Source organism: Apus apus, chromosome 1, assembly GCF_020740795.1.
Source record: "Apus apus isolate bApuApu2 chromosome 1, bApuApu2.pri.cur, whole genome shotgun sequence".
NCBI lineage: Eukaryota > Metazoa > Chordata > Aves > Apodiformes > Apodidae > Apus > Apus apus.
In genome coordinates, this window is record NC_067282.1 from 58,355,356 (window position 1) to 58,377,801 (window position 22,446).

At 38.8% G+C, this 22,446-nt stretch overlaps 1 protein-coding gene across 6 annotated transcripts in view; it reads left to right on the forward strand.

Annotated features, from left to right (window-relative positions):
• The window catches only part of MYO16 (myosin XVI), a 365,593-nt gene that overhangs the window by 87,887 nt on the left and 255,260 nt on the right, over window positions 1-22,446 (forward strand). For all 6 annotated transcript variants that reach the window (XR_007888391.1, XM_051608256.1, XM_051608258.1 and 3 more), the window contains exon 2: window positions 15,227-15,490. Coding sequence is in view for 5 of the 6 variants with exons in the window: in XM_051608253.1 (XP_051464213.1) it covers window positions 15,227-15,490 (264 nt within the window). In the remaining variant the exon portion in view is untranslated. The remainder of the gene's footprint in view (window positions 1-15,226; window positions 15,491-22,446) is intronic.

The following is a 22,446-nucleotide window of genomic DNA, read 5'->3' on the forward strand; positions in this document are numbered from 1 at the left end:
AAAAGGGCAGCTGTGTGTACTGAGCCACTGCTTGGGAGTTTCTAGATCTCATGAAGATACCCAAAGCAATTCTGAGGGAATAAAGAGATTTTGACGAAAGGTATTTGTTTGATAAACTTATAATGAACAATACAGAAAAGGAATGCTTATACCATACACAGTAATACTTACTGTATTTTGAAAGACTGAAGCTGAGTCTGGTGCACCAGTGATGTACAAAACAGATTTATTTATTTTTTTTTTAAGTTTGGTCAGTATAATAATTCAGATGTAATGAAGGATGTCTGAAAAGTTAGGTAAAACTGCTTTTTAATTGTACAGTCAAGGACAAACGGTTTTTATCATACAAACCTTGATGAAAGTAGAGCCACAGCTAGAACATTTTTACTTCTGTTAAACTCTTGTCTCTCTCCCTGTAAATACAGTATAGGTACAGGCCAAGAAGGAAAAAAGGAAATTACTTACAACCCATGAATGCTAGGACTTCTGTATCCTAAGCACTAGCTTATTTTGCTAGATATTTATTTATTTATTAAAAAACTAGAAATCATGACACTGGGTGCCAGGAAAGAGGTAAAAGAACCCTTACTACAGTATCTGTATTTAGACATAGCAAGTGATATTTACAAAAATATATTGTGGGCCGGCAGCAGCCCAGTTATCCTTGCACTTTTGTAAAAAATTGTCAAGTGTGCCTTCATATTAATAACATTTTGCTAACAGGAACAACTGAATACAACTTTCGTAACAATAACAACTGCTTAGAATAGCATTTGGGAATTACATTAAGATGAAGATTCATATTAAATTGTTTTTTAAAAAGATACATCGTGAAGTAATTGCATGAGAAGCAATATGAACTTGGACAACTGAAGGCTACAGGATTTCTAACTTTGTATTCAAGTAAAATAGGTTATTTTTGTAATATTTTTCATGGAAATTAGATTAATCTTATGAATAATTTCTGTGTCATCATTTTGTTTCCCACTGTAAATAAATCTGTCATGAGAGAGAAGCATCAGCATTTTCTGTGGAAAACTTTACTGTGAACTTGTAAGGAAAAATCAATCACTTATATTTTGGTACTTGGACTGTGTTTTTATTCTGATACAGTGATTCTGTAGACAGCAAATAAATCTAGCCATCTTGAAAATAAGATGAAAGAAAATTGTAAAGGTCAAGGTCTCATATTTTCTTACTATATTGGCACAGCATGCATGAAGCTTCAGAATTCTGATATTACATTTTTGAGAAGATTGCTGCAAGAGCAGAGAACAGCAAAAAAACCTTAAAGCTCTTCATTTCCACATGTGGAATTGTAGTAATGTAGCCACTTTTCCTGAAAAGGTTTGTGAAAATGTTGAGGCTAAGGGACATATTTTCATTTCTAAAGTAACTTCTTCCTGCAAATAATCACTATTCCTTTTCTTTCTCATTTTAGACAGATTAGTATACTGCATCATGGTAAGTCTTGCACAGTTGGAACGTTGTAAAAGCAAAGAGAAATATCTGTACATAATGAAATTAACAGCTGCATCAAAATTGCCACAGTATAAACATGGTTATTTTAAAGCATGTAGAATTTTAAGTTGAAGTAATTATAATTTGTTCTTAAGCAAATGGAAATCCATTAAGTCAACAGAAGTTTCATTTGATTGGGAACACATGAAGAATTGTCCTTATGCCATTTATATTTAGCTAGCTAGCTATCATGTATTATACACATATCATAAAGGAGCACCAACAATTGAAAAAAAACCAACACAACAAAACATTGTGTCTTAAAAGGGTATTTTCTGTTTGCTTTCAAGCAACTGCATTCAGCGTAAAGACAGCAAAATAAGAGCTACTAAAAGAAATCTTGAAGTTCTAGTATTTTGACTGCTGGAAATACCCTCAGGTAACAGATAACATGGGTCAGTCTGTTGTAACCTGCAGAAAGACCAATGTAGTATCACCAGATCTGTTTTCCTTGACAGTGACAATTATTGTACACTGAAAGACAACTGTCTGTGACAAGTTTCCCCCATCTGTGATGTGATTCAGAGAGCTGGGATGTATTCCATTTTAATTTCTTTTTAGCCAGTAAGAAGGAAAATGGCCAGGTATGCGGACAGTAGGGCACAGTGCAGAAGTAGAGGAGCATTTGGTCATTTATTACTAGGTGTTTACCCAGCTAGAATACAGGTGTTCCTGTAGAGTTTTCACTTGGAAGTGTGCTTTACTCTCTTTTTCTTCATAATTGATTTTGAAACAGAAAATGTTATTCTTGAGATGAAGGAAAATGTGGGGTCTGATATCTTTGACCATAAATCCTAGTGAGAATGTCTCTCTATGCCGTAAGACTTTTCAGAAGAGATTGAACTGATATTCAGAGCATGTAGACAGGCAACAGATCTGGGCCATACTACCTCAGGCTGGTGGAGTCCTGCTGTGGTGCCACTCAATGCAAATCCTATCATGAAGTATGACATATAAAATATATATGAGACCTTGTAAAGATATGAACAGAAAATTGAGGGATTTATTAAGGTCATATTTTAAAAACCGGTCAGTGGCTTTCAAATGTGATCCTTGTAGTATATAAGGAATCAAAGCTTTCTCCTGGAAAAGTTTTGTAAGTGATGTCAAAGCTGAGGAAAAGGAAGGAGGGAGAGAGGTATGTAGAAACTTCCCCTTTTTTCACTCTTTGTGGAAAGGTTATTGTGGTAGCTTATTGCAGGAGGTTCTAAGAAAATGTGTGAACTCAGTGTATCCCTTACTTAGCACTCAGTTTATATGAAACAGGAGAAATTTTACATTCAGATTGCAGATTAAGTGAATATCTTGCTTTTCAGATATTTTGCTTTGTACGCAATTACTTGGTTTTGTTAGCTGCAGTGCTAATACTAGTTACAGAAGTGGCATGTGTAAATCATGCAGACAATTGTGAAAAGTAAAGCTCTTAAGGCAATTAAGTGGCATACTCAACTCCTACTATTCACCAATGACTATAGATTTATTGTGGTTTTGAGAGGCATTTTTTCTGTCTTGTGAGCAGTAACATTGAAGCTACAATAATAATTTCTCTTTGATTTTTACTTAAGTTTCTTCAATAGCTTTGAAGCATTTTTATATGTTTGTCTAGTTATTTCCTAGGAATCTATTCATTAACACTCCTCCTTCTTCTCCCTCTCCCTTTCCCTCTCCTTCTTTTCCTCCTTCTCCTTTTTCATTATCTTCTTCCACATGGTCACCAGGATTTCCTCATTTTAACTTAACCCAGAAGTAATATTGTTCACAAGCATGTGTGATAGTGATTTTCTGCACTTCTTTTTCTTATTCTGTATGTGTCTGTGCAACTGTGCATAGTATTGTCTGACCATGAGTATAATGCTAAATGGTACATATGGAAGGTGACCTTAACAAATTATTGTAAACTCTTGTCAAGACAGCTGCTCAGCTTACTTTCATTTTCACTTATCCATGAAGATCCAGCTGAGCCTTAGTGAGCATTCTTGCTATTCTAACCAGGCTCACCTAAGACATAGCCAAAAGCTGCCATCCCAGAACAAGGCAGGGAGAAGTCATTCAGATGCCAATGGTGTAGCTCTCTGTACCAGAAATTCTCCCAGATTGCTTCTCCGCTTTACTGGAAGGTTCTCTTGAGAGCACCATGCACAGCCATCCTCAAGAGGTACCAGAGCTGAGTGAGGGAGCTGCCCTGAGTGCCAGAAACACTGGTTGGTGCTTTTATGTGACTATCCAGCCAGTATACCAAACAAGGAATCTTGCAGTCTTACCTTTAAATCTTATCCATGTGTGTTATTTTTATTTTGATACTCTGCCTAAATTTACACTATATTAAATCCATTTTATTGTTCCAAATTCCCTTTCCTTTCACTATGTGTAATCTTTCTTTTTCCCTTTCACCCTTCAAATTTCTGTTAACTTGTCTCTCCTTAGTCACAGCTTAGCTAAGCTATGCATATTTAATTCTTTTCATCTTTCCTCATAAATCAGTCCCTCAGGCCCCAGAACCATTTGTGGTAGTTTCTTTTGAACTGCTCCAATTTGACTGTCTAGAATTGGATGCAATATTCTGCAGAAGTTGCCTTTCTGCAGAAAGGAGGAGGGCCTGTTTCCAATTCTTTTGCTGTTTGAAAACTGAGATGCCAGTCCCTTGATATACAATGAACAGTGACCAAAGACCTACATACTAGCCCTGCTGCAGAATTTTTGTGAGCTCCACTGTGCTGTAAACTAGTTTTCCATCTGCTTTTACTTTACAGTAATATCTGTAAATGATTAGATTGTGTGTAGAACCACAGTCCAGTTGGCACAGGATTTCCTTTCCTGTGTGCTTGCCAAACCTTATGGTTAGGTCTATCAACCACTGTTTCCTTTTTGGCTTTTGAATACCTGTGATGCGTGATGCTGAATATCCTCTTTGTCTTTCTCTACATATACTTCTTTTTTTTTTTTTTAATCTAGATTTGCTGCATGCAAGCTTTTGCAAATTTTGATTTATGTAGGCTTTGCTTGTGTTTTCTGTAATTCTCATATGCTGTGTGCATCTTGAGTCCTAGCATATATGCAGCCTAAACAATGATATCTGGAAATATCTGTGATGAAAGAACTGCTTCAGGTTTGGAAACAATCTGATTGTTTTGTTTTGTTTTTGTTTTCTTTAGACGTTAATTTACAGTCAAAGAGTTGGTTATTTCTGCTGCTGTTCAACTATATCTGTACCGATGAAGAATAGCAACTGTAATTTTTGGCTTCTCACTGTGCAGCTATGTGTTAATTCACCCTTAAAAGTTGCAGATTTACAAGTGTCAGGAAGTCTCAGTGTTTTTCATCATTTATTGTGATCTGAGTGTCCTTGATCTGCTTAACAAGCCCTTTGTATTATACTGTCCATGATGGCAGGAAGAGTTTTCCAGTGCATCTGTTCCCAGATGCACATCCTCCCCTCCTCCCTGTCCTGTCTGGAACTATGGACTAGAGAGAAATGTATCGTTACATCTCCATTTACTGCATTGTAAGGAAATAACTGCTATCCTCGCAGCTTACTTGCAACTTCATAAGTTTTGCATTACAGCCAAATAAAGACAGGCACGTCTGTGCAAGGACTACTAGGAGATTTATTTTATTTTTATTTTTTTACTAGAGGACTTCTCATCTTTTCCTTCTTATCTTTTTTATTATCCTTTGGCAAGCAAGGAGCTTCTTTGATCTCATTGTGCCTTCTGATTAGGAGCTTCCTGAGTTTTACTTGCTGTTGGTGTGATTTATAGCAATTCAGATTATTAAAATATGACCAAATGTGCTGATGTTATTTTCTCGAAGGCTTTGTGACTGACAAGCCTTATTAAGTACTTTGTATTAATCTAATAAATATACATTGCTTGTTTCTGGAAATGCCAAATAATGAGTGACATAAACTTGTAGATCCAAAAGTGAAGAAAAGTTCGTAAGGGTTAGCTCAGCCTATTTAGTTTTTCTTCCAACATGTCTATATATAGCTATGTGTTAAAAATGTAAAATGCAATCAGTTTGAGTCAAATGACTGTTGCTTTCTGGTTACTTTTGACTCTCCCCATCCTGACCTGGAGACTTACAATATTTTGCTAAAAATATTTAAAATTAGTAGCTTTCTTCTTGGGTTGCAATACATTGCCATGCAGAATTGCCCTTTACTCTGCTTACCTTGCTGCAAGATAAGGTGACTAGACAGCATTCATAGGAAAAGCTGGAAAGTCTGCCTGCACTTGGTAAAAAACAGGGAAAAGCATTGGTCCTCCTCTGGTCTACAGGATTGTTGTTTAGCTCACTGGCTCAGTTTTCAACAGTTCCAGCTAGCACTCTCTACGGCAAAGGCTATGGACAACATCTAGACATCTCTCCTAATACACAGGGTGAGTGAAACTCCCCCAGATTATGTGCTTTATGCACTGTTCAATCTTCCATTTCAAAAGACTTCATAGCATCGAACACTGTTCGCTGTCTACACTTACTTTCCTACTACTTAAAAGAACTAGTACCCACAAACACTTTTTTGTTTTTAAGTTGCAAATTTCTTTTCCACTATGTTGCAGTGCAGTCTCCACTTTAGACACTGTGAAATTTAAAAGCCACATAAAATGTAATTATATCTTGCAGCAGAACAGGACAGCATTCACAGGAGAATCAGGCCCGTGTGCTATGCAGTTTAGATATGTTTCATTTTTTCTCTATGAACCTTCATGTGAACATGAGCCAGTATGTAACAGTTAGCTAGAGAGCCACAGATTGCTTCCTGCCGTTCTTTTATGTATTGTAATTAAGGTATTAAAAATCAACCTTCTTTTTTTTTTTTTCTTTTCTTTTTTTTTGGTAAGGGGATATTGGATCCCAAATTTAATGGACTCAGTTAGTCAAAAGCCTTCCTTAAAATCCATAAGAGTGATAGGTATTGTTTCAGCCTATTGTCTGGAACAGGTGTTATTTGAAGATGCTACAATAAAGCCCTGAATCCATCTTGAGGACAGACTTTCATCTCCTAAAAGCTCAATAACGTGGGATACTGAATCAGAAGACATGAATAGGTTAATCTGTTTTTCTCATCTCTGAGAGTACACAGGGTTTTTTTTCAGTAGGAAACTCCAGTGCTCCATAGCAGGCAATGGCATTTTAAGGATTTTTTTTTGCAAGAAGTTCTCATCTTTGAGGCAGAACATACTTGGAGTATGCTGTGGTTTGTGGGAATCCATACTGCACCTTTGTCTCGTCCTCCAAGGGAGTACAGAAGGAGGACAGCAGTAAAGATATGGAAACAGCAGCTTTACCAAGAGGAACAGTATGAACTTGAGCATCCATGTAGTTTCTGGATGTGATCTACACATGAGGACTACTGCTCTGGGATATATGCAGTTCCTCTTAGACCAGTCATACTTGTGAATTCCCTGGGCTGTAAGCCAGGGAAAAGAAAAGAAAGAGCCTTTGCATGTGCATCTGAAACCTGTGTTTCATGACACTGAAGGCCAATGCATGGGCAGGCAGTGTGGCTGTGCTTCTTGAATAGGCTGGCACACAGTTAATTACTTTTGCCTAGAACATAAAATATCCATATGTTACAGACTGCTACATGGCATAAATCACAAATGACAATGCAAAGCCCTCTCTTATATTTGATTTATTATTATTCAGGCTCTCTCACTGTAAAGGTAAGATCCCAAACTGGTTTATTATTTTATTTAAATACAATAATTTTTTAAGAATACTGCTGTAACATCACTGAATTGCTGATAGATAGATAATAGAGTCTTTTAGAAAGCCTATAGAGTTGATTAATAGTGTCTGATAAGTAACTATTCCTTGGTGTCAAGCTGGAAATTGATTGCAATTCCTGCTTACCAGTCTAGTCACATCGAAAGGTTCTTGGAGAGCAGCACAGAGAAGTAGGGTTTTATAAGAGGATGGTTACTTGAATGTGCTCAGGATTGCTCTTCAGCAAAGACAGTGGTGGGTATTAAGTAGAAAATGAGGAAGCTTTGTATATCATGTCATTTAAGAGCCCTAACTTTGTAATTAAACCCAAAAGAAGCTCTGTGGAGCCAAGAGCAGGAGAAGCACATCAGATCCTTTACTACAATATAATTTACTCTCAGAAGACTTGTCATTAATTGAATTCTTTGCATTCTTTACAAGGTAAATAGTTTACATTTATACTACTCCCTCATGATTATCTGCTTGTGGGTTGGGGAGGGGACCCAAGAAAAAGGAATGGGCTCATCAGTATGGTGAGCAAAGCACTGCTGATCTGATGAAAATACTTTAGCTGTTAAAATCAGGCTGAGTGGTTATGAGCACCATGCTTCAGTTACAGCTTAATAAACATAATGGAGAGGCTGTTCAAATGGTAAATAATTTTCCCTGTGCCGAACAAAGGATTTTAAAATCCAAGTATTTTGATACTGACCTTCACATTGCAATTTGAGATGGATTTAAAGTAATCTAGCCCCTTCTGTGGGTAAGAGGTATTTCTTTTTATAACTGGAAAATCAGTAGATGATACGTAATAACTTCCGATTTCTCAAGAGGCCACCTATAAAATTGCATTGATCTGTGGTCCAGACACCATAATTTCAGTTAGGCTGTTGTATTTGTACAATAGATTTCATATGGAGTTAATTTCAGCTACATAAATACTAATAAATTATTATTTGTAATTTAATATAATACATTTTAAAAATACGCATTTTTGATAGTAGGAAATCATAATGTATAGTAAAGTTAAGATGTGTAACAGCAAAGTGCATTTCTGAAAGGTTCAGTGCTCTAGTTTCTGGACTAATTTCTATTATCAAACATGGGGTGTAAATTGATTGAGCTTTTTTAACTGGATGAAGCTGCACAGATTACACCATCCTTGTGTCTGGATCTGAAGTGCCAAAGCACTTGCTGCTCACGGTATGCTTTTCCCATATATTTTTTTAGTACTGTTAATATGTTTACTTACCCAGCTTTAATATTGCTATGTAATGGTACAGTATTTATTAAAAATAAATAAATAAATAAATTTTTTGTTACTTAATGAATGCTAATCTATTTAACAGTTCATGGAATTTGTTGAAATTCTCAAATATTTTACCTTTCTGAAATTCAGGAGCATTTCAGGTATTTAAATTAGAATGTAGATGTTTGATTGTATCTTTGGAGAGGGACTGTTACCATATTATTCACAAGAAAAGACCAAGATTGGAGCTAAAGTGTCAGAGGATCCAAGTCAAAAACAGTGTGTGTTTCAGAGGGGTTTTTTACCTTTTTTCCTTTAGGGAGGTCAAGATGCTTAAAGAATATTGTTGAGGTAGCAGTCTCAATAAGATATTCTCAGAATCTCAGAGTTTCCATTTTTCCAGGTAATTTAAGCCTTCTACATTTTGTTTCTATGCTGTAAAGACCGTAGTCCTTCAAACACCCAGAAGCTTAGGTATTCGTTGTTTAAAATATGACCAAAACTGACATGAATGTTCACATAAAAGAAGGTGAGCATGTCTTAGCATCTGCAAATTTGTAGTTTTAAGCATTATGCACCATAATTCTGTGTCACCTTAATGCTTGCTGCATTAAGCAATGCCAGCAGTTTTGTTGTGCATGTGCCTTTAATAAAGAGACAAGTTTTTTTAATCTGCCATACCTTGCAAAATGCATTCTTGCCAGGGTCCAGGAGTACTCGCATCTCTGAATTACAGCAGCAAATATTTATATCACATGGAAAGTCAAAATACAGTACATATGGGCACAGTGGCAAACTCTTTTTTATTGCCTGTGCAAACTTGTATATAGGCATTCAGCTTCACATTCTGGAAATGCTTCCTGACATGTGATCCAAATTAGATAGGAACATTATCAAACACCTCCCCTCTCCCCAGCAATGTGAATTACCATCTGAGGTGCATTTTCTTAGGATGACTAGAATCCCTATTTTAAATGCCAGAGCAAGTGAATAAATTGAAGTGACATAAAGCCGTAATAAATGGAAACATAAAGGAAAGCTGTATCAATAATGTTTCTAGGAAGAGATATGGCAAGTGTCCTTACATACTATAAAGTTACTTGGGCTCAAATCACCTGCGGGCAATGTAAGAAAATGCCTGTAGCGATCACATTCTTTCTTTCTGTTTATATTTCATTCCCCTATCCTGTTGTTCAGGAGCTGGAGCTTAGAGTGCCACAGAATACTCCTCTCTCACCTTCACAATGAGAACTGGTGACAATTCAAAGGAAGCAGTTTCTCTTTACTCAGAAATCCATTGTTTGTACAGGCAGGATCAAGCTCATGATTTGTGTTGCAGTGCAATAGGCACTCTGTCCAATTGTGAGCAAATTATTACAATTTTATAAACAGCTTGTTTTGTAGCGATGATGCTTCCCTTTCCCGTGGTTCAGGGTGGACCCAGTCAGTGAAGAAGCTCTACACTAGCAAGCGTTCATGAAACATTTTTTCCCCCTTGTTAGTTACAGTGGTAGTGACTTGTTTTGTCCCATGCTAGTTAATAATGTGATATGACAAAAGAATCTCTGGTTTTGGTATTTCATTTTTTTATAAAGGTTTTTATATTGTGTGCTTGTACAGAAACACAGACCTTAAAACCAGATACATACCAACGATCATGTTTATTCTAGTAGTTTGGTTCAGGGCAATTAATTAAATACATATTACCCTGGTAAGCTTTTTCAGTGATTTGATGGAGACACTGCTAATGAGTTCTCCAGCACAATATACCATGACGGTCACAGTGACCTTATCAAATCACTGTACATAACTGTAATTTGTCATACACTGAGGCAAAACCAACATAAAATAATCTTCAAATATGGTATCTTATGTAATGAGATATAAACTCCCATGCAAATTGATTCAGAAGGCAACCTTTCTCCCTACCCACAAATCTTTCTTCATAGAATCACAGAAACACAGAAATGTTCTGGTTGGAAAAGACCTTTAGGATCATCGGGTCCAACCATAGCCTAACTTAACCAAGTGCAGTGCTTAAACCATGATCCTAAGTACCACATCTATACACCTTCAGGGATGGTGATTCAACCACCTCCCTGGGCAGCCTGTTCCAGTGTTTGATAACCCTTTCAGTGAAGAAGTTTCTACTAATATCCAATGTAAAACTCCCCTGGCACAACATGAGACCATTTCCTCTTGTCCTATTGCTTGTTATTAGGGTGAAGAGTCCAACCCTCACCTCACTACAACCTCCTTTCAGGTAGTTGTAGAAAGCAGTAAGATCTTCCTTCAGTCTCCTTTCCAGGCTAAACAACCCCAGTTCTCTCAGATGCTCCTCATAAAGCCTCATGTTACCATACTGCCTCCTGACTAGCATACATAACTTTGGCTGAAATCATGTTTTCCATGTATCTTCTGCTATTTGAATTGATCTTGGACAAGGTTATTGTACAGTTTGATGATTTGTGCTTTTTTTCTCATATACAGAAGAGAAAAGGAAGGACAGACCTGCTACAGAGATTACTCTTTAGGAAGCTCTAATAGTTTCTCTTTCAAGCTTGGCTGTAGCTGAGTCATCAATGTCTAAATAGTAACTGTTTACACCCACCTAATAAAGTTGAGGATTTTAGCAGCTATTTTTCCTCAAGGGTTTGTTTGTTTATTTGGTTGGGTTTTTTTAGCTGAAGCTGTTGCTGCTGTTGGCAATGCTAAATTAGGACAGAGTGGTTGGCGTACTCTAAATGGAAGAGCTTAATCCTGAGGATTGGACTAACAGAAACTTTGTGCAGTTTGACCAGGGAAGTGCATATTTTCGTTCCTGAGACAGCCTAACCCTGTGCATTGGTACAGGCTGGGAACTGACTGACTTCAGCTGCAGCCCTGCTGAAGAGGATGCAGGGTTTACAGAAGATGGAAAGTTGAATGGGAGCCAGAGCTGCATGCTGGCTGTAAATAAGGCAGACCACACAGTGGACTATATTAGCAGGAGTATGGCCAGCAGAGTGAGGGAAGTCATTGTCCACTTCTGCCTTGGGCTAGTGAAGCTGCAGCTGCAAGTATATGTGTAATCTTGATACTCCCAGTGTCAGGTGAACACTGAGGAAGTGGAGTGATGGCAGCAGAAGGCTACCAGGATAATTACAAAAATGACAGAGCTGAACTCCTGTCAGTAGAAACAGTAGTAACAAGGGGTAATGGTCACACACACACAGGAAAAAAAAAAAAAAAAAAAAAAAATCCCAAGGCATTTTTGATAGAAGGCAGTGCAGCACTGGAGCAGATTACTGATAGAACTTGGAAGTTCTCCATTAATGGAGATTTTCAAGACTCCACCAGACAAGACACAGTTGCCTGATACAATGTTGGTGTTTAACACCGTGCTCAAAGTGGCAGAGGGCTAGTAATGCCTAGAACGTCTTCCAGAAACATGTTTATAACTCCGTCTATAACTCTCTTGGGTTTGAGTCTGGCTCCGTTGGTGTGATAGCAAGAAAGTCTGCCTCTTGTGCCGTCAGTAGTTCTGCACGCTTTCTAGGCCGCCATATTAAAAGCAGGGATCTGCCTGTTTCTAAAACTGGAACCGAGCATTACATGCTTTAAAGATGAGATCCGAAAGATTAATTCAGAGAGTTTGCCTTATGTGCACCTTTACTATATTGTTTATGTCCAGCTTAACCAAAAGAGGCTGCTGACCTGAAGCTGTTATATCCACAGTCAGATGCTGATTGCAAGTATCAGGTGCCAGATGTGCTGAGAGAAAAAAATCCCATCTGCAACTCATTACTTCAGAGTTGAGATCAGTGCCCAAGTGGATTAAGAGTCTTCTTCTCAATCTGCCTGCGTTGTTTGACTCCAGCCTCACAGTGAAAACCAGTATGTGAGGCCAGTTCTAGCATCAATCACTCTTCATGGAACAAATAGGCAGTTTCACAGGCTCAAAGTCATGCCACTGGAATGGCAGAGCACACTTAAGACAGCCACATGCTTCCTGAAACTGAAATGTGGCTGTATGGGCCCATCTTTGCTGCACTGTATTTGACCAAGATATTAAGATAATTTGTTTTACTTCACATTCTGAAGGAGTAAAGCACTCTTGACAACAAAGGTGCCTTACATCTTTCACCACTCTCAGTTGTGATGTGGCAGCAAACACCACCAGTTCCTCCTCAGAAGCTGCACATGAGCTAAGGTGAGGAAAAGCAAAGATACAGTTAAAGTCTGCAAAGATATAGTTGTCAGCAAACAACACTGATTTACAGCTAAGACTAGAACAACAGCAACAGTTCTCAACCTCAGTTGAGTTTTCCAGTTACAGACAGCAACTTCAGCTGTAGCCTGTTAGAGCCCAAGAGCTCCTTCCCTTCTTGAAAGACAAGAAAGGAACAGAGCAGAAGTAAAACTCTTGTACAGTTGGACTCTGAGCTGCATTGTCAAACATAGTTTTAACACAGCAAGCTGGTTTCCCTCAGAGTCTGGCAGGCACTGCACCCAGCTTCAGAAGCATTAGGGTACAGGACTAGAGTCTTAAAAGCCAAAAATACTGAGTAGGCTTAAGGCCCGGGTACTGAGATATTTTATACAAAGTCTAACAATTCTAATAGGGAAGATCTGAAGTTTGCTTATTCCCCAATACTATGGTGACAGAAAGGAGATGCAGTCTTAAACTGCCTTGGAACACGGGTGGTCTGAGTGCAGATCTCCTTTTTTACTCAGTGCTCTGAACAGAGGGATGGAAGCAGGGAGTGAAGTTTCATCTCTGCAGCTTTAGGGAGCTACCCTTTAATTTCCTTGTCTTTTCCAACATATGCTCAGAAAGGAAACATATCATTTAAGGTCAAATGGGAGATTTTTTTATAAAGAAGTTGTTGGCTTTTGACATACAAAAAGAAAGGGTTTGTGTTTTGGCTTAATGCAAGCCAATACTTGTTTCCAGTTTTTTTACTTTGACAACTCATTTTCTTCTAACTAGAAGGGCATGCTAAGAAATGAACAGAAATTATAGGAGGGAAAGGGCAGCCTCTGTTAAAACAAGTAGACTGAACTTGACCTGTAGAATGGTATTCCATGTCTGCTTCAGTCACGGAGTTTCTCAACACGACATTTGGGGCACTTGTTGCATTAATGTGTGCTCCTCCATTTTGGGAAATCTGATTTGAGACCTTGGGTTCTAATTCATAGTGCATATGTATAATATGTAATGGAATATATAATAGAATGCAATATACAATCTATAATTAAATAATATCCTCTTGAATTTATGTAACATATAAATATGCAGTGTAATTGATATAATGTATGGAGTGATTAGCATGCAGACCTAGGACTAGCACTTTGATAGTATTTTATTATGATTTCATGATACATAATAGTTGATAGAATCTTATGCCTTTAGAGCAAACAAAAAAATTTCAATAAAAGAATATAGAATTCTTGAATAGGACCCCCAAAATTAGTGATTTTAAAAGAAAATTGTCCTTCAGTTCTTCAGTAGAGGAGATAGATAAAAATGCCCCTGTATCCCTCTCCTGTTTTTTTTCCTTATAAATGAAAATAAATATTTGTGAAGCATTTTCATGCTATGATGATGTGAGCTTTACAAAGGCCTGTCAGGAAATTATTAATTATGCCTTCAGAGCAGAGTTTGAATGATATTCAGTAGATTTGACATACGTCAAGCAACAAAGAGGTCATTTAGTCAGCACCTACTCAGCTGGTTAATGATGTAATTACAGATTAAGCAAAATGGGTCGACAAAAGCGACCTAATTAAAGTTGCGCAATAATGCTTAGTTTTAGTATTTCTTAACTGCCCAAGGTGCCTTGAGTCTACATCTCCTTCAAAAGCTGTTCCATCAAACTAAGGAGAGAAAACCTCTCTTACTTGGGCCACTGACCGTCCTTAGAAATTACAGATTTGGGCACCTAGCTCACATAAGAAGAATCTAAGTGTGTATACAACTTAGAACATGAGTTCTACTACTCCTGGCTCAGAAACACTGACAGGAGTAACTGCGATGGCTGCCTTGGGGGTGCAGCTGTGGCTGCTGGGCCTTTGGGGTTGCTGCAGCGGCTGGAGGCCAGGGGACGGCAGGGACACGGCTGGAGCTGTGGCTGGAGCTCGGGAGCGCGGCTGCAAGGGCTGCTTTAGGAGCGCTGGATGACGGAGGCTTTGCGGAGCGAGCAGTGATCCCAGCTTTTTGGTGTGCTCCAGCTCCCTTCTTCCATTTCTTCGGCTCTGTTCTTCGCTCCTCGTTGAGCAGGCTCCATGAGAAAAAGCAGGGACAAGCTCCTTTTCCCAGCCACAGAAGGCTCCTTTTTATCTGGCCTCCTATTCCTCTGTCTTCTGTCTTCTTTTCTTCTCCCTCCTTTTTTCCAGCACCAGCAGACAACAGGCAGCAACGACCTATAACGGCCCTTCACATTTGATTGGTCTTTTTGTCCTCTCAGCTCCCAGCCCCAAGGTGCAGCTCCTACAGGGGCTGGGTCCTGGCTGCAAACACAGCAAGGTGGGGCTGGCTCTCCCTGTCCTTCAGCCTGCAGCCTGCAGTCCCTCCCTGCAGGGTTGCCACCTTTTCTCTTTTTCTTTTTCTTTTTCATTTTCTTTTTGCCTGTTTAAGTCTCTCTATCGCCGTCAGTTTGGTTGAGAGACATCTTTTGTGGAGGCTGGTTCTCCACAAGGCTTCATGCCACATTTGAAGACACACTGTTGCATGATCTAAATGTGTTTGTCTTTAATTTCTTACAGGCTGTTTCCAGCTATGTAATGTTTTCCGGTCCCATGAGATGGAAATTGAGCAGTGTTTGCTGGAGTCCCTCCCTCTCGGCCAGCGGCAGCGGCTGGTGAAGCGGATGCGCTGCGACCAAATAAAAGCATATTATGAACGAGAAAAAGCCTACCAGAAACGGGAGGGCTACGTGAAAAAACTGAAACATGGAAAGAGTCATCGAGTTCGTTTTAATCTGGCTGATACGATACAGGATGCAATCGTACGTCATGATGATAAAGAAGGTACTTGGCAATGTTGAATTACTTTGGGGTTTTTTTTGTATAGCTAAAAGTTTCAGAGGAGAAGCTTCCCTGTTCTGCTTAACTGTCTTAAGGGAAAATACTGTTTTACAGAATAGCAATCGTAAAGTGACTGTCATAATAGAATATACAGTCATGTATGGCATACAACATATTATAGCTTGTTACTGAAATGAATACGGCATAGAGAATAAGCATTCAGAAACCTAACGAATGTAGTCTGATGTTATTATATGTATAAACTATTTCAAAACCATTAAGGACTATGATCGTCGTTATGTGTGGCCTCAAATAGGCCATAGAATTTAACAAAAGTTATTTTGAAAATTAGCTTCTCAATTTTGGACAAAATCTGAAGTGATGAATGCTGCTGTTAGTGACACTGGCCTAGCTAGAGTAATGAGGTAGTGTTGACCAATAGTCACACCAGGTAGTGGGTCATCTTTCTGGTTGTGAAATGGTCATTATATCCTTTGAAGTGTGTAACCGTATTTTAAGGATTCTGTTTCTAGTTTCTTGGCATTGTTTGAATCCCTGGTGCAGCTGATAGTAATCTGAAGAAGTTTAAAATTTACTTCTCCAAAGGAAGGAAACCTTGCAGTAATAATCTCAAGTTTTAGAAGTCCCCACAAATCCTCGTGCTCTTGTGTGGGGAGATATAAGAAAAGAACTGATGCTATGCTTTTGGCAACCCCTTTGCAAACATTTTATGCCATCTTTGTAATCACACTTGTACAAAAATACCTGAATAAAGGAGGCTCTAAAACAGAGTGATATAACACAAGCAAATTGGCAAATTTTCCCTAATGTTTATCAGTTTGATTAATTATGGTTTTTTTACTCACTTCTGAATCTTCGTTTTAATGGGCATTTGCTCTAACTATCACTGCTTGTCACTGAGGTATAGTCCTGCATGTTTAGATCTATATAGAAAATTAATCAAAGAGCTCTTCTCTTTAAGTACCCAGGGCTTAATTTATAACTAAGTTACAAATAAAATTTATAAGCTTTCAATCCATTCTCATAGTGTGGAAAAGTATGGTGATTATAAGTGAAGATTTTTTTCCTTCATGTCCCCATAGCTGTCAACTTTCTCTAAAAAACAAGCAGAATACAAGATATGACTTTTAGCATTCCATAAAAGTCAGATACTTGAGGCTATTTTTGACATTTATGGTGAAGAAATGTATCTTGCTCATTGGAGTGGGGATGGGGCATCAGCAGTCTTATGTGTTCCCCATACTTGGCCTTGAACTGCACATGAAACAGAGTAAAAAGTTCAGCAACTACTAAATAGCGTGTACATAAAGGGAAGATACCTCAGGCAGAGGAAAAAAAGGTGGGGGAAAAACAGGGATGGTGTCTTGCACTTGAAACAGATAAAATAAGTCCCCAGAGCAAGGAGCTCAAACTAACTACATTATCCTGAATTTGATGCCCATGACCCTTTCACAGGACTGTGAAAAAATGTCATTATTTTCATTAGGCAGCTTGGGGTCCTGCAAGTGTCTGTCTGATGTGATTTTAGCAAAGGGTTCCCAGAGCCTGTTCGCTTTGAGCTGAATAATGCTATACTAAGTAACAACAAAAAATAAACAAAAAAAAGATTGAAATTCATAGGCATAAAAGCTGCTTTCCTACTCTTGTTGCTGAGTGGAACATCCAACCATGGCTCCAGTGAGTATGTCCACATTAGGATTTCAGTTCAAATTAGACATATGCTGTTGTAGTAAATATCCCTTTACTGTATTTGGTTATGTTTTATGGGCCATGCAGACCGGATTCCTTTCAGACGAAATAGAACTGGAACATGTGCTCTGAAAGCACACCCGGTGCCAGCAAACAGTAATGGGTTTTCAATCCATAAGGCCAAGCTAGATATAGGTTGAAGTAATCCCACTGAAAAAGGTATGGCTGGGGAAGTTGGGCTTTTAGCACCACCTGTTTCTCGTCGGTTTATTCATATTTTGGTCTTTCATTCAACATCCATCATTCATATTATACATCACTATTTACTAATGCATATATATAACCAGTAGGCTAACTTTGATGGATCCTAGTCATTGCATGAAGTATCCTCCTCCTCATGTCATTTTATCTGTACAACTGGAGTAAATACAGCTTTGGTGTGAAAAAGAAGATCTGGGTCCCAAAGCAGAAATGTCTGCAATTTAAGGTTGCAGATTGGAGTGAGCAGGTATTTCCTGGCTCCTTAAATATCACACCATCTTTTCAGATCCCTCTTTTGGTAAAAAAGCCTGCGGGACTGAGAAGGAGGTTGTAAATACTGGGCCAAGCACACAAAGGTGGGAGATGTGTTTTAAGAGCCTGACAGCTTTCCTTTCTTTCCCTAAATCCATGTCCGATCTCCAGGATCTGGCTTTTACTGCACAGTGTGCTCAGTAATCAACAGCATTCCCAAATACACTCAGTTTGAATAAAGGGAACCAAATTCAGCAACAAGTATTTCCAAAATGTTTTTCTTAGGAAAAGCTGGGCATTGAACAAGCATTTTTTAAAAAGTAGCTCAATGCAAGTAAGTAGCAGAGAAGTACCATTACATAAATTAGTAATCATAATTAAATTATTTAGAATAAAACCCCTCCTGCGATATGGAGATAACTTGTTATCCTGTGAAAAATGGGATTCAGACTGATGTGAATATTGGGTGTTTTTTAATAAATGCTGGAAGTAATTTGAGAACTCACCAAATCTTCAAAGATTCAGGGTTTTTTTAGTAAGCATTAATAATCATCAGCGGGGCATTTCAGTGCAGTTCGAATGTCTTTACTTTTTTAGAGATAATTTTCATTTTTTGTTTATAATGAGATTTTTAATAACAAGTGTAAATGTGTGTTGCAACATATGCAATACTCAAATAGCTTTCATAGACTAAATTCTGTCAGGTGACACCTTTCCTTGTGATAATTTTGTGAGTTTGAAGTGCAGTGGCTTTGAAGGGATTAATTCCACTCGATACATGATACAACTGAAGTGGCTGTGAATGAACCTGATCGTGCCATTTAGGATGTATGGGCAGACTGTGTTCTTCTCTGAGAAGATGACTGTGCAACCTGGATGCTTTAAATTAAGTAACTGGATACACCTAGACAGAGTCAATTTTTTAATGAGAATGTAAATGTTTTTATACTGTTTTTGTGATTCTTGGGTACAAAGTGCTTATATGTCCTCAAGCTTCACAGCTTTCAGGGTGTGTCTGTTTTGTACAATACATACAATTTTTGTCCAGTTTTACCCTTGGAAGAGGATATACATCAGCAGAATTATGAAATAGTAGACTAAACCACAGAGAATTGAAGCTGAGCCTATTTTCTTCAATTTCAGATTTATTTAGGAATTGTTTGTAAATCTTGGTCTCTTAAAGGGTTTACCCACAACTGTGTGTTTTCTTCATTCTTTAAACCAAAGCACTATCCAAGTCTGACTGTCTGGTCCTCCTCTGAGACTGTTAAGCAAAATCCTGTATGTTGATGCATAATTTTACTTGTTTGGGCTATGGTTATAAACAATAAATGTCAGTTACATGCTGATTAAGTAGAAAATGTGGGTACACTGCATGGAGCTCATGGAAAAGCAATAAAACCAGGAGGAATTATACAGAGTGATTATGAAGGAGGAGATGAAGACCTATGAGAGGGATAAAGCAATGCCCATATCTGAACAAGTTTGAACACTGCTGGTAATAATTCAGGCAGAAAAACCCCACCCATTCTGTAGTCATAAAAGACAGCTTAAGAGGGAAGTTTTACAGTTTTATGAAAGAAATACAGAAAGTCCAGTATAAAAAGTGGAAAAGGCATGACAGTAAAATAGAAGTAGCTCCTGAAGTGAAGTCCAAGGGCACATTTAATGAAGTTCAACAAGGCCAAGTGCAAGGTCTGCACCTGGGTTGCGGCAACCCCAAGCACAAATACAGGTTGGGCGGAGAATGGATTGAGAGCAGTCTTGAGGAGGAGGACCTGGGCATGTTGGTCAGTGAAAAGCTCAACATGAGTCAGCAATGTGCATTTGCAGCCCAGAAATCCAACTGCATCCTGGGCTGCATCAAAAGAAGCATGGCCTGTCAGTCGAGGGAGATGATCCTGCCCCTCTACTCCATACTTGTGAGACCCCACCTGGAGGACTGTGTGAAGGCCACAGCACAGGGAGGACATAGAGCTCTTGGAGGGAGTCCAAAGGAGGTCCACGAAGATGATCCGAGAGCTGGAGCACCTCTCCTATGAAAACAGGCTGAGAGAGCTGGGGTTGTTCAGCATGGAGAAGAGAAGGGTCTGAGGAGACCTTATAGTGGCCTTCCAGTATCTGAAGGGGCTACAGGAAAGGTGGCAAGGGATTTTTTACCAGGGTGTGTAGTGATAGGACAAGGGGTAATGGTTTTAAACTGGAAGAGGGTAGATTTAGTTTAGATGTTAGGAAGACATTATTTACTGTGAGGGTGGTGAGACACTGGAACATGTTGCCTAGGGAGGTTGTGGATGCCCCCTTCCTGGAGTTGTTCAAGGCCAGGGTGCACAGGGCTTTTTGCAACCTGGTCTAGTGGAAAGTGTCCCTGCCGTTGCAGAGGGGGTTGAAACTAAATGATCCTCTAGGTCCCTTCCAGTCCAAACCATTTTACGATATGATTCTATTTCTTATGAAATGCCATAAAGTATATAGACTGGACAGCACATTTGGAAATGGTGAGAAGTATGGTTTGGTAGGTGGGATAAACTGGGTGACATTAATATATATATAAAGATTAATTTATAATGTGGTTAATGCAGAGACATTTCACACCTGAGTCTGATCAGAATTTCACTCATAAGAATTCATTTTCTTTGTTATTCAGAAAGAGTGCAATGTGTGCTCTCCAAAATTACTCTAGCAGCTACTACTGCGCAGAAAATGCATCTCTCATACTGCATGTTAATAGGTGTGATCATTAATTGGCATTAAAATTAATTTTAAAATAGGCTTCTAGATATTTTTACCAGTGACCTGCTTTGTCTTAAGTTTAGAAATGAAATATATACTCATTATATTTCTCATGAAGTTTAAACCTAGCAAAATATTGTATCTTTGTTCTGTTTGGAGGGTTTTTTTGGTTTTGTTTTTGTTTGTGGTTTTTTTTTTCCTTGTTGTTTTGTTTTTGTTTGGGTTTGGTTTGTTTGTATTGTTCCTAACTGAAATGCCATCTTTTTTCTCACCCAGGGAGATTGAAGGGAAATCCTCCTTCTCTTTTTCCCTGCAGCTTCCTGCAATTTCTCTTTTTTAAAGTACTATGCTTTTTAGTACTGTTGGTGGGCCACATTCACCCACACTACTAGCAGTGAGCATTTGGAGGGATTTCACAACCATCATTCTCAGTTACAACATGCAAAGAAGCAGAAGCTGCTGAATAACTGAGTGTGCTGTGTTTTCTGACACCAGTTTTGTACATCTGTATTGCTGGCAAGGGGATACCTGTAGTTCATTTGCCTTTAAACCCTTTGTAACTGTTCTGTGAGATGTTAAATCTCTATTAATAGTGGACAGCAGGACATCACTCATATAACATTACTGCAAACTGGGAGATGTAGCTAAGCAGGCTTCTGCATCCCATTCCTTCCCCCTGTGAAATAGGCATGCTTGCACCTACATTTAGCATTAGCATGAACTCAGATTTTCTTCTCTCATACACATACTCCAGCGTTTGCTGAGCCTGCACATCAGCTTTGACTCATGTACAAACAATTAGGAAAATAAATGAGCAATCAGGAAATAAACTGAGTGAATCTGAGCCTGAGTTTCTCCTTCAAATATGAAGTAGTCATGCTGAACAGATCTTGGTATTTTGGCCTCTTGAGTATAAGGGATATGCATCCTTCCTGAAGCAATGGTGGAGTTGTTGCTATTGACAACACTGGGAAACAGTGGCTGCTTTGAAAGAAGAGATTTTTTTGAGCGTGAACTGATAGATAAAATTGCCATAATGAAAACAGGCACTGAAAGTGAATGTGACTGTCCTGTATCCAACATCTAACAGAGAGGGAGAAACAAAGCACTGGGTTTAGTTTTAGTCATCTTTTGGTATATTCTGTAACTCAGCCTTTTCAGAAATACGGCAGATGATAGGGCTGTCAGGAATTCTGTATATGTAGTATCTTTTGATATGAAAACTCTGTGTAGTCAGGATGTATATTTACCATAACGCCTGCCATGCTGGCGGGGCATGGACGGTCACTGCAGGAAGTCCAGAGAGGCATCAACTCAATTTTGAGACAAAAGAGATTCTCCTGTGAAAATCAGCATTTCAAAAGGGAACTGCAGATTCCCTAACCCTAATTAAAGCCCGTTTCATGCTTTTGATGGGCAATATGCAGACACTGTGGCAGCATTGTGATTCTAAATAGCTGCAGCACCAAGGTGAGTGAGTGTTATTAGCCCTCATGCTGCATCTGTAACAATGATTCTTGGTCCTTTCAGTGGAGCTTAAGCCTCACTCTGTGTTCTATTCAGCCCTTCTCAGCTCCACCTGGGTTTCTTCCTAACCCTGAAGAGCTACTGACATGGTTCTTTGCCCTTTGCAGGAGGATAGGGTGGCTGAGAACACCAAGGGATGCCCGCAAAAGGTGGTTCAAAAATCAGGAGATACCGACATCTCACTTTTTACTGTAGTGGCCACTTCTGGGGGAGGCCTCCCAGAACTGGATTCCAGCCCCAGCACATTGGTTGCAGAGTAGTTCTGTTTTCCTGAACAGGGGATCCATCACCTGGAGTGAAAGAAGCCAATCCACGTACAGAGTAAAGATATTTGCTTTAATATCTAGTTCTGTGCAGAAAGGGAGCCAGGTGGTGTTCTACAAAGCAAGCTCAGCTTCCCAAAGCACAAGGGCTACTTTTATACTCAGAAACTTGCAGAATTACTGTATCTCCAGTTATCATTCTATCACTTGTGT